This window comes from Carassius gibelio, chromosome B23 (assembly GCF_023724105.1).
Source record: "Carassius gibelio isolate Cgi1373 ecotype wild population from Czech Republic chromosome B23, carGib1.2-hapl.c, whole genome shotgun sequence".
Taxonomy (NCBI): Eukaryota; Metazoa; Chordata; class Actinopteri; order Cypriniformes; family Cyprinidae; genus Carassius; species Carassius gibelio.
Genome location: NC_068418.1, coordinates 13,234,982 through 13,253,023, shown reverse-complemented (window position 1 = coordinate 13,253,023; position 18,042 = coordinate 13,234,982). Strand labels below are relative to the sequence as shown.

General features: G+C 38.6%; 2 protein-coding genes and 2 non-coding genes across 15 annotated transcripts; 1 reads left to right on the top strand and 3 right to left on the bottom strand.

Annotated features, from left to right (window-relative positions):
• Positions 1 to 548: 548 nt before the first annotated feature.
• Positions 549 to 8,801, bottom strand: naca (nascent polypeptide associated complex subunit alpha). 10 transcript variants are annotated; one of them, XM_052593562.1, is made up of 11 exons: positions 8,714 to 8,801; positions 7,770 to 7,845; positions 3,412 to 5,169; positions 3,287 to 3,333; positions 3,025 to 3,223; positions 1,994 to 2,079; positions 1,798 to 1,875; positions 1,552 to 1,698; positions 1,153 to 1,281; positions 894 to 1,016; positions 549 to 673 (listed from the first exon to the last, which is right to left on the bottom strand). In XM_052593562.1, the coding sequence occupies exons 2-11, from the start codon at positions 7,837 to 7,839 to the stop codon at positions 659 to 661; spliced, it is 2,652 nt and encodes an 883-aa protein (XP_052449522.1). In that variant the 5' UTR covers positions 7,840 to 7,845; positions 8,714 to 8,801; the 3' UTR covers positions 549 to 658. The 10 variants fall into 10 exon arrangements, with proteins under 10 accessions (XP_052449522.1, XP_052449517.1, XP_052449516.1 ...); XM_052593557.1 differs by having other exon boundaries at positions 3,287 to 5,169; XM_052593556.1 differs by having other exon boundaries at positions 3,025 to 3,328; positions 3,368 to 5,169.
• On the bottom strand, positions 746 to 821 carry LOC128012703 (small nucleolar RNA SNORD59). Its single transcript, XR_008183185.1, has one exon. It is a non-coding gene; the product is annotated as a small nucleolar RNA SNORD59 (small nucleolar RNA).
• On the bottom strand, positions 1,360 to 1,435 carry LOC128012704 (small nucleolar RNA SNORD59). The gene has a single exon (XR_008183186.1). It is a non-coding gene; the product is annotated as a small nucleolar RNA SNORD59 (small nucleolar RNA).
• Positions 8,709 to 18,014, top strand: tfip11 (tuftelin interacting protein 11). Of its 3 annotated transcripts, none has more exons than XM_052593564.1 (14): positions 8,709 to 8,857; positions 9,465 to 9,677; positions 9,768 to 9,924; positions 12,139 to 12,292; positions 12,438 to 12,565; positions 12,798 to 12,953; positions 13,040 to 13,231; positions 14,230 to 14,544; positions 15,341 to 15,447; positions 15,520 to 15,688; positions 15,774 to 16,017; positions 16,100 to 16,242; positions 17,239 to 17,404; positions 17,507 to 18,014. In XM_052593564.1, the coding sequence occupies exons 2-14, from the start codon at positions 9,472 to 9,474 to the stop codon at positions 17,866 to 17,868; spliced, it is 2,499 nt and encodes an 832-aa protein (XP_052449524.1). In that variant the 5' UTR covers positions 8,709 to 8,857; positions 9,465 to 9,471; the 3' UTR covers positions 17,869 to 18,014. The 3 variants fall into 3 exon arrangements, with proteins under 3 accessions (XP_052449524.1, XP_052449525.1, XP_052449526.1); XM_052593565.1 differs by having other exon boundaries at positions 8,738 to 8,857; positions 9,468 to 9,677; XM_052593566.1 differs by having other exon boundaries at positions 8,856 to 9,114.
• The last annotated feature ends 28 nt before the right edge of the window (positions 18,015 to 18,042 follow it).

Genomic DNA, 18,042 nt, shown 5'->3' with positions numbered 1-18,042 from the left:
ACGTAATACCACAAGACTCAAGATGTTTACATGCTTATGCACAAATCATCTTGCGGTTCCTCAGCCAGCTGCTTGACTTACAATGTTTCACTCTGCACATGTAAAGTATTATGTGAAGCATTCGTATGGTCTATATATTTGACTTTTTCCATCTATATATAGGTAGACATTTATATACGGTGCATATTCATATAAAAAAAATCTGTCAGTAGGTTAGTTGTGTATAGGTACAGTTTATGTGAAGCATTTGTATAGTTTGTATTTTTTTGTTTATGTATAGGTAAACATTTATATATATTTATAGTCAATATCTGTCAGTAGGTTAGTTGTGTAAAGGTTTATACTGTTTTACTTAATTGTTGTATGTCTGAATTTAATCCAACACAGCCTAGACATTACAATCTTTATTTTAAATATATATATATTAAAAATCCATCCTCAGAGTGATTTTTACATCCCCTTGCTCTATCCAGTTCATGTTTTGAGCTGCGCTGGACAAATTTACCAAACAAAAGAAAAACAAAAAAAATTCACAAAATACAACAAAATTTATCATTTCATCAAGCCACGCATTTATTTCTCTTGGGTATAAATTGTACAAACAATAGTGTAGATCAAATCAGCAACATCTTAATGTGACCCAGTCCCTGATCTCCATCTACATCGTCAATTCCTGTGAAGGCAGGCAAAAAGACACATTAAGTAATATTGCTAGTAACCATGGCACCAAATTTAAAGCCTGAGCTCTTCTCAGAACAAATGAAATGGCTTCAGGACAAATTCAGAAGAACGAAAGTCAAATGTTAATTCATCACAGAAGAGTTTTGAATTGTAAAATGCATTTTATTTACCTGCATAAATTAAGAACTCTTAAAGTTATCAGTTTAACTCACCATAATAGCGTTGACAATGTCATTATTGTTATTCTTCAGTGCACGCACAGCCTTTGCCCTGGATACATTGGCCTGAGACATGACCAGCTCAATGTCCTTGACCTCCACTCCCGTCTCATCAACCTGCAAATGGTAAATCAAATCACTCATGAATGTGGACATTTACTTTTCACATTTGTTGAACATATGAACAGATTATGTTTCATGAAGCATTTTCAGCATTATTCTGTTCTAGAATCACAACAGTGTTAACACTCACCTCTTCCTCTTCGCTCTCCTCCTGTACTGTGGGCGTCTGTGTGTTTTCCTGGATGTTTGAAACGGCTTCTCCTTGAACCTTGAACTTCTCTGCGGCTGCTAACTGAGCTTGCTGGGACAGATCTTCAATCTGAGAGGAGCAAAAAGCATCCAGATTTTAGTTTGTGAGCTTCAATGTGTTCTTCACTTACACCACTGTGAAATTTTCCTCTCTCAGGACAGAACGTTTGGCTTCATCAGACTCAGAAGAACGAAAGTCAAACTGTTTAAATCATCATCAAGAGGTCACTTAGGTCTAGATCATCAGGCCATGTAGAATTAGCTATCAACCAAAACAGGGCTGAGAATGGAGAAGTACATCAACCTTAAATAAGAAAGCAGATTTTATTCCAATCTTTACCTTGGCCTCACCAAAGACAATGTAAGTATCTGAAGCTGGACTTTTGTAGACATCTGGTTTGGTGATGACAAAGAGAATGTTCTTGGACTTGCGAATGGTTACTCTGGTAACACCAGCAACTTGTCTCAACCCCAATTTGGACATGGCCTGGCAAAAAGAAGAAAGGGTACAGATAAACAACACTGCATTCATTCTAATTGAATTTGGTGTTAAAATTACATTTATCAGTTTCTGTGGATGACCTACCTTCCTGGCTTTCTTCTCACTCCTGCTTTGTTTTGCTTTGCTGACTGGCTCCTCGTCGATTTCAGCTGCAGCTGCAAGCTGTGGAAAGGGAATGTAATTTCAATTCATGTTAATGCAAAATTGTAATGGAAACGGTGAGAAAAAAACGTGGAGAGAAATTAATGCTTTTTGTATGTGCTGATCAAAGGAATCTTACCTGTGCCTGCTGTGTTTGTGCCTGTGCAGAGTCCTGGTCCTCCAGTTCAGGAACAGAATCATCACTGTCAGATTCAGTGCCAGACCCTAAAACACCAAGACACTTCAAGTTAATTTGCCATTAGACATAGATTATCATCAAAAATCCTGTTGGAATAATCTAAATCTTCAATGGATATGGAGAAAATGGTGGATTGGTTTTACAGCGTTTAAATTGCACAAATACTTTAGTACACTTAAACCCCTTAACTGTCACTCATATTTTTGAACATTGACTTTGTAGTGCACAATCCAAAGTTAAATTTTTATTATTCATGAATGAAAAAATTTTGTAACATGATATTGATGTACCATTTATATGGTAATGCAATGTCTGATTTTAAAATGAGTTTTAAAGGATGAATTTTGAGATTTTAAGTTTTCAGTTGATATATAATTTCTCATGATTTCTACAATGTGATATAGAAAAAGGCAACAAAGAAGTCTTGTTTTTTTAATAAAGGTCAAAATTCCCGTTATAATGTAGATTTTTGAGGGTGCACTCTTGTCATAAATTAATCTATTACTTTTCCTACATAATTTTTTAACAAAAAACATAGATAAAATATATATTTGGGAGTCTTAGACCTTTCCAATGATATATAGTTTGTCAAGATTAGATTAGAATTAATTGTAATATAGTGAAGTAAATGTAGGCGTCCCACAGAGCGGACGGGTGACAGTTAACAGGTTAAATAAACTTTAGAATAAAAGCAAACATAAATTGCCATTAGGCTTATAACTCTGAACAATATAACTATGAACCATTCAACTGTTGGCCCTATGCTCTTTGAACTACTTCCTGAAAAGCATCCAACTAAAGCTTTAATTTAACTCAAAGATTAAGGAAAGGTAATTCCCAGATGACAGTTACCAGACTAACTTTCACTGATGAAGAAACCCTAAAGAATTTGTGGGGAGGAAACATTTGGCAATATATACCAGCATAAGCATGAAAAGCAAAAACAGACAGAAAGAGGTAAAAAGAGATACCCTTGTCGTTCTTGATGACTGGCTCCAGTATGGATGGGGTTTTAACTTGTTTGGGAACAGGGGCTGAATCGACTTTAGTGACAAGGACAGATTCAGCTTTAGGGGTAGGGGCAGCCTCAACTTTAGGGGCAGAAGCCTCAACTTTAGGGGCCGGAGCAGACTTAACTTTAGGGGCAGCATCAGCTTTAGGAGCAGCAGCCTCAGCTTTAGGGCTAGGCTTGCCTTTAGGAGCAGGAGACGCCTCAGCTTTAGGAGCAGCAGCCTCAGCTTTAGGAGCAGCAGCCTCAGCTTTAGGAGCAGCAGCCTCAGCTTTAGGGCTAGGCTTGCCTTTAGGAGCAGCAGCCTCAGCTTTAGGAGCAGCAGCCTCAGCTTTAGGGCTAGGCTTGCCTTTAGGAGCAGCAGCCTCAGCTTTAGGAGCAGCAGCCTCAGCTTTAGGGCTAGGCTTGCCTTTAGGTGCAGGAGCAGGCTTAACTTTAGGGGCAGGCTCAGACTCCACTTTAGGGGCAGGAACAGCCTCAATGTTAGCAGCCGCCACCTCAGCTTTAGGAGCAGCAACAGGCTTAACTTTAGCGGCAGGAGCAGCCTCAACTTTAGGGGTAGGAGCAGAGTCAGCTTTAGGGGGAGCCTCAACCTTAGGGGCAAGAACAAGCTCAACTTTAGGGCTAGGAACAGACTTAACTTTAGGTGCCGAAGCAGCATCAGCTTTAGAAACAGGGGCAGACTCAGCTTTAGGGGCAGGAGCAGGCTTAGCTTTAGGGGCAGGAACAGCCTCAACTTTAGCAGCCGCCACCTCAGCTTTAGGAGCAGCAACAGGCTTAACTTTAACGACAGGAGCAGCTTCAATTTTAGAGGTAGGAGCAGAGTCAGATTTAGGGAGAGAATCCACCTTAGGGGCAGGAACAGGCTCAGCTTTAGGGCTAGGAGCAGACTTAACTTTAGGTGCAGAAGCAGCATCAGCTTTGGGAGTAGCAACAGGCTTAAGTTTAGGGGCAGGAGAAGCCTCAACTTTAGGGGAAGCCTCAACCTTAGGGGCAGGAACAGGCTCAGCTTTATGGCTAGGGGAAGACTTTTCTTTAGATCCAGGAGCAGCCTCAACCTTAGGGACGGCCTGAGCTTTAGTTGTAGGAGCAACCTCAGTCTTAGGGACAGAAGTGACTGCAACTTCAGGGTCAATTTTAGGATCAGCCTGAACTTTTGGAGCAGGTGCTGCTTTCTGTTCAGCCTTAGGAGCTGGCTTAGCTTTGGGAGCAGCCTTTGCTTTAGGGGCAGATTCAACTTTACTGGTAGAGACCGGTTCTGGTTTAGGAGCAGGTGGGGTAACTACGGGAATTGTACTAGGAGGCATAGGGGGAAAATCAGCCATTGTAAAATGATTCTCAGGTGGTAAGAGAGGTGGGAGATCATCATCCTCAAATGCTGCAGGAGCAGGTTTTGGGGGAGCAGCAGTGGGAGGGTTCACATTTGGCACTTGGGCAGCGTTAGGCTTAGCAGCCGCTTTTGAAGGCAAAGGAGTCTTGGCTTCTGAAACAGCAGGGGTTGCTACTTTTGGAGCTTCAGGGGCAACCTTGGGGGCTTCAGCCACTTTGGGTGGACTGGCGGCAACAGCTTCTGTAAATGACTTTGGTGCTGGGGCAGCAGATTTAGAAGTTACTTTAAAGGCAACAGGAGCCACAGCAACTTTGGGAGAGACAGGGGGAGCATTTCCATCTCCTGCTGATTTTGCTACCTCTGGTTTTGGTATAGCAAGAGATGGCAGTGCTGCAACTGGTGCAGCATCCTGAGCAGGCTTAGAGGCAGAGGGAGGTGCTTGCTCAGGTTCAGCAGGTTTAAAATTCTTTGCCTTCTGTTGCTTCCCTTGTTTGCCAGCCTTTACCACCTTGGGAGCAGTCTGCTCAGTTTTCCCAGCAACAGGACAGCCAGCTGGAGGAGAGGCCAAAGGGGAGCATGGTGGGGTAGCACGGGGGGCAGAGGCAGACTTAGGAGAGGTAGGGGAGCTTGAGGAGGCAGATAGAGAGGAGCGTTTCCTGCGTCCAGCAGGAACTGGCTTAGGAGCAGTGGTGTGAGGAGAAGAGGACAGCTTGGGGTTAGTTTTGCCCTCTTTAGGCTTTGCCTGAGAGGGAGCAGGAGCCGCAGCAGCAGGTGTGGCTAATGGAAATAAAAGGGCTAGAGTGACTTTTTTTTGCCTATTAAAAAGTGCATGGTGTAAACCATCACATCCATGCTGGTTATGAGGGATGCAGTCAATTGCACAAATGTGTTAAATTGCTCCACAAAATGACAACAGGCTACAAAATCAAACCAAACACACCTTGATTATCTTGTTAGGAATTAAGACTTTGCAAAAACACCAGTCAACTGCACGTGTGAGAACCTGACAGGGACTGGCAATGAACTACGGCACTAAAAGATTTGCAACAAACTAACATTGTTCAAAGATTAACACAAACCTTTGGTACATTTCAAGTAGGGCTGCACGATGTGTCATTTAAGTTATCGCAATGTACGAATCCACAAAAGTCACATCGCAGGATGTGCGATGTAGGCTGTCGTAGTTGATCCGTTATTCATTAACTGTACGGCCAAGCTGCTCCCCAGCCCTTGACGAATGTGATTTGCGGAAAGTGCGCGAAAGAGAGAGCGCAGGAGAGAGACAGAGGGAGAGAGATTTTCCAATATCGTGCAGCCCTAATTTCAAGTTCATGTAAACTGGATGTTACTACCCACTTCAGCATTGTAATGCAGAAAATATATGCATTACTTTATGGTAAATTAGACAAAAAAAAAAAAAAAAAAACATTCAAAATCTGAAAGAACAATCACTCAGTTAAACAGTGTAGTATTGCCTATTCAACAAATAAAGTTGTAACAAAACTGAAACAGTGAATATTAGTAAAGCAAATACCCTCAGAGGCACAAGTAATGAACTGCTTTTTTGTTATTTATATATAGTGGTATATGTTATTATATAAGTGGTATATTGCTTCTTCAGTACATGATCCCAATTAAAAATAAGTCTAAACATAAATATATTGTGAAAATGATTACAGAGCAATATAAACTTAATATATAGTGGCCAAAAACACCCTCCTCCTGGGTCAGTGTGCAAGCAAGCAATGATGTGTGAGACTGGATAGGTCTTATGTGCATTTGTGTTGAAAAAGACACAGTAAAATTGACCACGTTGTTGGTTAAAATTATGAACTGTGATCCCTCCATCAGTATTGGTAAATTTGCAATAATAGGTCACAAGATACACTTCTAACTTTCATAACAACAGCAAAAAAACTACTTTCATAAATGTTTACTTTATAACTTTCACAACAGACTAGAGAGAGCCCACTGCTAATTTATTCCATACAATGCCCAAGTCCCAACTTCAAATAAAAATCAAAACAGCAGTTAAGAAATCAAGAAGTATATTAAATATATTTAATCAGAGAATGTATGAAATACTTAGCTTTTTTTTACTATAAATCTGATGGAAAATATCATGACTCTCAAAACCAAGGCAATAACATTCTTCCTAGTGGAAAAACATTTTCTCTTGCTTTACAAAAATGCCCCTTGTAACGGCTCCAATAAATCATATTTCCTATTCATACTGTCATAACTGTGGTTTACCAAAGTGCCATCCAAAAGATAGTGTTCCATATCTATGATTCACATTTTTGACATTTATGATTTGTATGCTTAGTCAACTTTTCTTAAAATGATTAATTTTGTTGCTTTAACACTTAGCTATAAATATTTACATTGATGCCGTACATTAAGATATACACCAAAAGCATGTTCCTCAAAATCAGAATCATTGGGAGACCAGAAAGCCTTAAAATATATTAAGTGTACAATAAATCCTTCCAATTAAGAACGACACACTTCCTAGTCTAAGATAAATGTCTTACAGCTATTCTGGTTGCAGCCATTAAAGTTCAGTGAAATGTTAGGAAAATGTTCATGCAGAGTGGTACTGTCCATATTCCATGCACAAAAAAAAAAAAAAGTAAGGATGCATGTGGTTTCAATATCAACTCAACTTTAGTGTAATATTACGGTAATCAGTACAGGCAAACACATTGTTGGGCAAGGCAGTCCTGGATCACTTTCAGAATCAAATGTTGTTACTAGCTCATAACTATATTCATAAGTAGGCTAATTCATTAAATAAAAAAACTGCACTGAAGGTTTGAGTTGAAGCTTAAAGAGCCAATTCTCCCCCAAAACTATCAATAATTTTTTTGTTGAGAAATTATATATATCCTGTTTTTTTTTTACTCTGTTAAATTTAAGTCAATAACAATTTCCAAAAAATCTTATTTTGTGTTCCGCAGAAGAAATCCATACAGGTTTGGATCAACATAAAAATTGGCTGAACTATCCCACTGCCAGAACTAGTGCAGTTCTTTTTAAATCCAGGGAGGGGCTCAAAAACATTAACCTAAAAACTTTAGGTGGAGAAATCTGACTCAAACAGCATCCCCACCCAGCAAAACAACATGTCACCACTCCAACTAGAGAAACTCGCTTCGTGGAGTTTCTACAACAGCTGCTAGGACCATAAAAAACCCTGAAGAAAATCTAAAACAGGTGCAAAAACACTGTAAAAATAGAATGATCAAACTCACAGTAACTGCCTTATTTTTTTCCAAAATAAAGAATTCCCTAAAGGATCAACACTATAGCTCCAGGACTCCTCACACAACCTGGGTTGGTTTAGTTAGACATGCACATTTAGCAGCAGTACTGACCCGTCTCAGCCTGGGGCTGATGCATCTCCTGCTCTGTAACAGGGACAGTTTCTGTGGCTTCGCCTGGCATTCTGGACTGCAACAGAAATCAACAATACACAAATAAACAAGTTTTACAGAAAATAGTGTCAATAATAGGTTTAGACATGTGTTAGACTGTGCTGTGTGCTCATGTTTCTATTCAAAGTGAGCAGTACACTAGGCCTCTTCTCATAGGCCTCTACAGTCAGCTGTTAACAGCCGGATTAAATTTAACCACTGCTGTGTTCACATCTGATCCAAGTTTCCAGCTCGACTGATAACATTTCACAAGTCCACTGTATGGAAACTGTGAGTTTTATAAAAACCCACACATAATATAGACTATTAAACATCATAACTACACAAAAGCATGGTTTAACAGGCTGTGGGCGCGCGCGCGTAAAGTGACGCACACTTCACGTGTGTAACGGAGCAGCACTGTCCTCTATCAGAGAAAACTACCCAAATAATAACAAAACAACGCGGTCAGCAGGAAATTAATTTTCATATTTTATAATATAATTTCACCGTGACATGTGTACCTCTGTATGTTCATAAACTGTTTGTTTAATAGGCAAGAACAACTTTCTAATGAGTGATTATTACTGACGCACACAAAGCAGGTTCATTTTGTCATTACATTTAAGAGTTTCCACAAATATCGCTCTAGTCGTTTATAAAACTATATTTCATGTGATCTCGTCGTGTTGTTAGACAGTCCTCGCACACATAGAACGCGCCCCCATTTTGAACAGTCAGCCGGTTGTGTTCATCAAGATATTTCCTCAACAATCGAGACAAATAAACAAATCTTTACCGTTCAGCACAGAGGAACACTAAAGCATCGATACAAGTACTAAATCAGAGGTCAAACGCGTCGAAACAGCGTTGGATGACAGTAGATTTAACATAGAAGCACTCACTTGTTCAGGGCACAGGATCCAAGATGGCTGTAAGAGAGGGCTTCTGACCCCCGCGTCGCTCTGATGTCACAGCTCTGCTTCCGGCTCCGACAGGAAGTTGCTTTTGGATACGCTTTTGCCGACAGTGAGAACCCACATTTTCAGGTAAATATATCGTTTAGGTGCTTGAGCTCTGCTATTTTAGCGCAGATCTGTGTATACATTAATTAGACGTGATGGAGAATTCACAGTAACGTTAACAGTTTTAAAAGAAAGCATGTTTTTTTTGTATACAGAAAACGAGCAATGCTATGCTAACCTGACGCTTTTTTAAAAATCGTTTGCCTGACGTAACATTACTAATATTACGATCAAAAGCACTTTCTTTTATCGTAGGAGTTTAATGTGAGAAAATACATTAAGTAGGTTAAACACCTTCGTGTTATATAAGGTTAATGTTGTTTCACTAATTTAGCCCGAACTAATTTTGGCAGCGATATATTTTCATGTTTAAAGACACAAGTTATACTGTAAAAATATTATATACGAGAGAATATAATTAGTACATTTTTATTTTATTGTATTCTCTCTAGCATTGTTTGATGTATTTTTGTTTTACTGTTTTATCTATTTTTTTTTTATGTATAATTGATTTGATCTTACATTTGTTACACAGTTTTTCTCTCAAATTTTCCATGGACCCCTTAGTACTCCCTTGCTTCCTCTTGGGGGTCCCAAAAGATTCCTAAAAGCTTCTTCTGTTTAATTCCAGCAGAGAGATGTCTATGTCCCATTTGTATGGGCGTAGAGGGGATGAGGAGGAGGATGGTGTGGAAATTGAAAAGTTTGAGGTGTCCGAGTGGGATTTGGCCAACGAATTCAACCCAGAGAGACGCAGATACAGACAGACTAAAGAAGAAGCAACTTACGGGATTTGGGCAGAGCATGACTCTGATGATGAGCGGCCCAGCTTTGGAGGGAAAAAGTATTTTGGCTGTTAAGTTGCTAGAGACCTTATTGAATAAGAGGTAAATGTCACTGACAATGTTAAATATTGATAATTGTATCCACACAGATCAAAGGACTATTCAGCTCCCGTGAACTTTGTGAGTGCTGGCCTGCGAAAGACTGCAGCTGAGGAGAAAGCAGAGCAGGAGGGTTCAGATGACTCGAATGATAGCGGAGATGCGCCTCCTCCACCCCGCACTGCTGCTTCCAAAAAACTCCAAACGGTAAAGTGAGATGTCAGTTCACAATAACAATGGCTTTCATTTGGAATATCAGATCCAAAAGTATTAAGGTTAATTATTTTTTTTTGTAAATGTTTCTGAAAGCCCAGAAGTCTGAATATATTTGATCAGAAATACAGTAACATTGTTACATTGTATTACTATGTAAAATTATATATTTTAAAATATTTACATTTTCAGCATCATCACTCCAGTCTTCAGTGTTACATGTTCCTTCAGGAATCCTTCTAATATGCTCATCTGATGCTCAAGAAACATTTAATCTTATTATTAATGTTGAAACAGTTGTGCTGCTTAATAGTTTATGGAAATGTTTTTAGGATTCTTTAATTCATGTCTTTTCTGTCATGTTTGATCAATTAAATGAGTCTTTGGCTCGTAGAATAGGAGTATTTATTTCTTACAAATAGTGATCGACCGATATTGGTTTTTTATAACCGATACCGATACCGATTATTTGTATGTTTATGTACCCGATAACCGATATGCAGAACCGATATTTATTTACTGTTATACTTCTGTTTCTGACAATTATTACAACACAAATGAGCTGAAAAAAACATTTTATTTATAACAATCACTTCCCCCTTGCATACAAAAAAAAAAAAAACATTATATTTATACACAAATAAATAGAGGGGTCTGAGTCCAAAAAATGTAAGCGCACTGTTACTAAGTGTCTTTGTTTTAAAATAAAAGCTTTGATGAGGTAAAAAAATAAAAACAGGTAAAAAAAATAAAGCACTAAAATGATTCTAACATATTGGTGGGGGCGGGAGGGCTATTTAGGAGTGCATAGCTATTTACTCCCAGTTAAGCAGAACTAGGTTTTAGTGTAGAAAACAGAGTCGTTCAGCATTCTGCCCTGTAAGCCTGCTTCCTTCAAAAATGTCATGCAGTGGCCGTGCTTGAGGCTTCCTGATCATCAACCCAGTCAGGTGCTGAGCAATATGAACGAACTTTTTTTCCCGAGACTATATAAAGTTAAACAGCACTTGTCAGTTGGCATTTTATGATCTAGATTCAATCTAACGTTAGATCATGAAATGCCAACTGACAAAGTGCTGTTTGACTATAATTTAATCAACCGCGATCGCGCATGGAGATAATAAATAATTCATTTCCACAAAGCGGTATATGTAGCCTATATTTGTATTAGCGAAATAATTGTTATGTAGTAAATGATAATATAATCTAGGGTGTTTTAACAAGATAATCTTGTCAAAAGTTTCATTCAGTGGCATTGCTTGAGGCTTCCTGATCATCAACCCAGTCAGGTGCTGAGCAATATGAACGAACTTTTTTTCCCGAGACTATATAAAGTTAAACAGCACTTGTCAGTTGGCATTTTATGATCTAAATTTAATCTAACGTTAAATCATGAAATGCCAACTGACAAAGTGCTGTTTGACTATAACTTAATCAATCGCGATCGCGCATGGAGATAATAAATAATTAATTTCCACAAAGCGGTAGGCTATATTTATATGTGTATTAGCGAAATAATTGTTATGTAGTAAATGATAATATAATCTAGGGTGTTTAAACAAGATAATCTTGTCAAAAGTTTCATTCAGTCGCCGTGCTTAAGCCTCCAGATCATCTGTCAGCTGCTAAGCAATATGAACAAACTTTCTCTTCTAGACTAATGGTGAGCAAATACAACAGATAGAGAATTAAATTCAACGCTTTTATTTTCAACATGCACTCATTCTTGTCTGTTTTATTTAATTCATGTAAAGATACGTCTTTATTGGGGCAGGACATGATGAATTACACTACGTGACTCAATGAGTTCGTCTCAATTGTTTAGAAACAAGCTGCATAAATTAACTATATCAGGAATTTATGTCTCAGATCTCGTTTGTGCATGTCTGTTATGTTAAATAAAGTTGATTAATTAAAGCAAACCAAGTAGAACATATATTTACCTGTGCACTGAGTTGTTGGTGACTGATCTCCTCAGACACCCGGGCTGCAATGGCGGAAATCTCAAAACGGCCACAAGATGGCGCCGTAAATCGGCGAATCCGATATTACAAAACCGATACCCGATTATGGAAAAATGCTTAAATATCGGGAAAAATATCGGTAAACAGATACATCGGTCGATCACTACTTACAAATATAAAAGTCTTACTGATCCCAAATATTTGAACATTTGTGTCATATATGTCTTTGAATTCTTTATTTTAGGGTGGGAGCTTTAAGACATCCCAGAGGTTTGCAGGTGGTATCAGAACAGGGCAGGACCTCGGATCCTGGGAGAAACACACACGAGGCATTGGTCAAAAACTTCTGCAGAAGATGGGCTACGTTCCAGGAAAAGGATTGGGCAAAAATGCTCAAGGTAAAACAATTTAATCCTTTATTTCAAACTTCAGTATACTGGTTTTCCTGCATCCAGCTTATTGTGAATTATGTTGTGCATCATGTGCTTACTTGGGGTTGGTGTCATGATGTGAATGTCCTCTTCTGAATGTCTTTGTGTGAAGGTATTGTGAACCCGATTGAGGCGAAACTGCGGAAGGGAAAGGGAGCGGTTGGAGCATACGGTACTGAAAGGACCCAGCAGTCCCTGCAGGATTTCCCTGTTGTAGACTCTGAGGAGGAGGAAGAGAAAGTAAGTCAGCGTGAGCAAATTCCTGGTGGTTACAGTAAATAAATAAATTTCAAATGCTCAATCAGCATATTTAAATTAATTAAAGTGATCCTTTAAAATGCAGAATGGAGTCAGGAAACTAAACTAGCATTTGATTAAACAGATCAGCAGCAGCTCAAACCTTTCTTAAGCAGCCCTGTTTTCAAATTGTTTGCTTAATTATTTTTTTCCATTATTGTTTCATCTTTTGAAGGAGTTTCAGAGGGAGTTGGGCCAGTGGCGTAAAGAACCAGGAACGGCGAAGAAAAAGCCCAAATATTCTTACAAGACTGTGGAAGAGCTAAAAGCTCATGGCAAGTTGACCAGCAGGGGCATGAGCAGACCTGCTGGAGAACTGGCTCAGGTTAAGGTGAGAGTGCAGAGCAATTAGATAATGCACATTGGTCTTTAATATATCTCACAGGAAGCAGTTAACCCATCCTTCATGTGTTTCAGGTGATCGATATGACAGGCAGAGAGCAGAAGGTGTATCACAGTTACAGTCATATGAGTCAGAAGCACAGTGTTCCTGAAGAGGCTCCTTTGAGTGTGAGCACTCGAGAACAGAAGACCTCCGGCTTCTCCTTACCGGAGCTGGAACACAACCTCGAACTGCTGATTGAGCTGACAGAGCAAGACATCCTACAGGTACAGCACTCAGAAACTTGCACTGATTTACATTTGACATCAAATAATATTATATCACATCAATTAAGTAATATAATAATAATAATAATAATAATAATAATAATAAAATTGTATGTAATAAATCATTTAGTAGCCTTTTTGTAACCCTTCACATCTTGTGTATCATATTTAAATGATAATTCACCTTTTAATAAATGCTTGTTTCGGCCTAGTGCTTATGCTGCTTTCAAGTGCTATTGGAAATTTCCTTATTCCTGCTTCTGAAGATGTAATTACAAGTTTATTGTGGTCAAGTGCTTTGTTGTCTGAAAGAACAGAAATCATGGAGGACGGCCTGTTTATTTTTGCCTGTTTCTTGGGCAAGTCTTATTGAAGCCAAAAGGTATAGATTAGAAGATATTTAGTCCGTATTCAAAAGGTTTTGAATAAAATATAGCCATTGGTCGCCACAGCGCTCTCTAGATGATATTAACCAGCTGATGATTCCTAAATTTCAGTGAAATAAATGCTATTTTTGCTGTGTTCAATACATACAATATGCATCAAATGGTTATGTATATATGTAAATATACAAGACTGTAACGGCAGGAGAAAGCAAGGTAGATGTTGTAAGAAAAACAAATACAACTTTACAGTACTGCTATGTTAGTTTCTCTCCTCCACTTTTAAAGTTTACGGCTCTTAGATCTGTCAAACTATATATATATAAAAAAATGTAGTCTATATATAAAATATATTTTTATATAATATAAATATATGCATGTAAATACATACATATATACTGTATGTGCTTATATATACACACACACACACACAGTACGCACACATATTATGTAAACATGTAAACAAAAACTTTTATTTTGGATGCGATTAATCATTTGACAGCTCTAACGGTCTAAATTCAGACTAGGAAATTTGTATTTATGATTATTTCTGATAGCACGTGAAGGCTGCATGAATTTTCTTAATTTCTGTCTGGGTTTGTGTTGTGTGTATAGAGTGCACGATGTCTGCAGCACGAAAAGGACACTGTGGTGACCCTGACCCATGAGAGCGACACACTGCAGGTCAGGCTGGCAGAGGAGGAACAGGCTCTTGGTCGGCTGGAGCAGGTGATGAACCTGGTGGATCGGTTTGAAGCGGGAGATAAGGAGGGCAACCCTGCGCTCTGCCTTCAGGAGTGCGCTAAGATTTTTCAACATCTGCAGACAGAGTTCTATCAAGAGTATAAAACCTTGGGTTTGGGAGACCTAGCTGTGTCTGTGGTGCATCCTTTATTGATGGAGAGACTTCGCAGTTGGGATCCACTGAAGGTATACATTTTATATAGTATGTATTTATAAAACCGTTCAAAAGTTTGGGCTCAGCAAGGTTTTTGAAAGCCCTTTATGCTCACCAAGGCTGCATTTATTTGTTAAAAACTAGTTCTGTCAAACGATTAATCACAATGAATCGCATCCAAAATAAATATAAAACTTTACTTAATATATGCATGTGTGCAGTGTACATTTATTATGTGTATACATAAATACACACACATGCATTTACATATTTCAGAAAATGTTATATATTAAATATATTTATAATATTAATTATATGCATATAAATATAGACGTAAATACAAGTAAATATCTTCAAAATATATACAATATGTGTGTGTATTTATATATACATAATAAATATAAAAATAGTACACATTATGCAAACAAAAACTTCATTTGACAGCACTAATATATATATATGCATATGTATATGTGTATATGTATATGTCCATGTGTGTGTGTGCATGTGTATTTATATATAATGTACAAAATACACCCACATATTATGGAAACCAAAACTTATTTTTGATATGATTGTTTGATGGCACTATTAAAAATACAATTAAATAGTATTGAACATTAAAAGAACCGTTTTTTAGTTGAATATATTATAAAATGTTATATAATTAAAAAAAAATTTTTTTAAAGTCCAGTAGTCCCAAACTACTCATAAAATCTTGTTAGATCTTTGTATTAATCATCATTGATTTTGTTATTGTTTCCATACTTTGTATAAGCTCTGGATTATTATATATGAATTCTGCACTCTTCCTCTGTTGATCTAAAGGACTGTGCGGATGGATTAGAGGAAGTCGGTCAGTGGAGAGCCATTCTTGAAAGCTCACAATCTCTTCATGGTGGCCCAGACACTTCTAACATGGACCCCTATCACAGGTAACCCATAACTGGAAGTGTGTGTGTGGAGGGTCTGTGGAAGAAAATGACTCGAGCGTGTTTTGTGTGCAGGTTGATATGGGAAGTGTGGGTTCCAGTCATGAGGAGCTGTGTGTCTCAGTGGCAGCCTAGAAACGTGGGGCCCATGGTGGACTGTGTGGAGTGCTGGGCTCCTGTATTGCCGCTGTGGATTCTGGACCATGTTTTGGAGCAGCTTATTTTCCCACGACTACAAAGAGAGGTTTGTGCTGATCACATGACCAATTCACACTTTCTTGTCCAACATAAGTATGATTAAGTTCGAATCTCTCTCTGTTTTTGGATAGGTGGACAATTGGAACCCACTGACAGACACAGTGCCAATCCACTCATGGATTCATCCCTGGCTGCCTCTAATGCAAACCCGTCTTGAGCCGCTGTACGCACCCATCCGCAGTAAACTAGCCCATGCCCTGCAGCGCTGGCACCCCAGTGACTCCTCCGCCAGACTCATTCTACAACCCTGGAAAGAGGTCTTCACACCCGGTGCCTGGGAGGCCTTCATGGTCAAAAATATTGTTCCCAAATTAGGTATGTCCTTATCTTTTAGATTGTCAGTGTCAGACTTTGGGAGTCTTAGGGAGTCTCTGGAGGTTTTGCTACTGTGTTGCAGCTCTGTGTTTGGGAGAGCTGGTGGTGAATCCTCATCAGCAAATACTGGAACCGTTCAACTGGGTGATGGACTGGGAAGGGATGCTCTCGGTCTCCACCATGGTTGGACTGCTGGATAAGAATTTCTTCCCTAAATGGCTACAGGTCAGTCAGTCTAAAGAATAATTTTTTTTGAATAAAAATTATTTAGAATAAACATCAGTTAGAGCCAAACTTGACTGGCGAATACATCAGTATGGCTTGCATTTTGGAACTAAATGTGTGATTGACCAAGAGTGCCACTTATGAAGAAAATGAAGGAATTAATTATACATTTTTTTTATTAATTTTTTTGAATGAACCTATTTATTAAGACATTGGCCGATATTTAAAAAAAATCTAATTTATATTGTATTATTTTTGATAGATTTAACCAACATTTTAAATATTTAATACACATTTTAATATTAAATGTACATTTTTACATTTCTATTCAAAGTTTAAAATGTGATTCATTCATTTTACTGTTACATTGAACTACATACACAACTATTAGCATTAGAAAAACTACAAAAAAAAAAATATATTAATTGCTTTAGTTGACCCTTAAAGCTGCAGTAGGTAACTTTTGACGCTCTAGCGGTTAATAAACAGAACTGCTTGCGTCTTGCGGAAGAACATCGTAGCCGGAACTACTTCTCTCTGTTTATGTCTATGAAGAATCACAAAGGTGCTGGGTTACTCCGCCGCGGTATCCCCGAAGCAATCTAAAATAGTCAGAATATAAAAACTTATTATAGGTGCACCCTAGTGATTCAGGACAAGCCAAAAACACGGTTTGGAAAATGGATTCATGGTGTACTCGCTTATTATATACATTTTTCTACATTTTGAACACAAACAAAGTTACGGACCGCAGCTCTGATTGTTTATTTTTTACCGGGAGCGATGGAGTTTCTGCAAATGGCAATAGGACCACTGGGAGGAGCTTGATTTTTTTTTCACAGATTATCTGTCTCATATTCTACTGTCAGGACATAATGACAGGTTTAATAAATATGTAAAATATTTTTTTACAAAAGTTCCCTACAGCACCTTTAAGTGTCACTCGTACATTGAAGTTGACTAATAGGTGTTTTTTTTTTTTTTTTTTTGGTGCAGGTGTTGTGTTCCTGGCTCAGTAACAACCCAAACTATGAGGAGATCACCAAGTGGTATCTGGGCTGGAAAAGCTTGCTCTCAGAGACCCTGCTCAGTCACCCACTGGTCAAAGAAAAACTGAACGAGGCCCTTGACATCATGAATCGTGCTGTTGCATCTGGGCTAGGTCAGTCACTAGAAAAAAATAACATACAAAGTCCACTAAATGTGTTTGTAGCTTTGTACAGGTCTCTCATTCTTCCTTCAACTTTACTTATGTATTTTGCAGGTGGGTACATGCAACCTGGAGCGAGAGAGAACATTGCATATCTGATTCAAACTGAGAGAAGGAAAGATTTCCAGTGCGAGCCTCAGCCTGAGCGCCGTGACATGGAGAATTCTGTCACACGGCCACCAGGCACCACAGCAGTACCAGCATCTGTACCTACCAACTTTAAAGATCTAGTCCAGGCCAAAGCTGAGGAGAACGGCATCGTCTTCATGCCACTGGTGGCTAAACGGCATATGGGCAAACAGTTGTTCACATTTGGTAGAATAGTCATCTACATTGAGCGTGGAGTGGTCTTTGTCCAAGGCGAGAAAACCTGGGTTCCAACATCACTACAGAGTCTGATTGACATGGCCAAATGAGACTGATGCTCCGTCAAAGAGAAGCTGTTTAAATGTTGCTGTCTAGTCTGCTTCCATGCAGTTTATTACACTGTATCAGACTTGTCTATCAATGTTGTTTTATATTGCTGAAGAACTGGTTGTGAATAAAATTGTCTTTAACACCATGCTTGAGTCATGCGAAATACAGAGGTC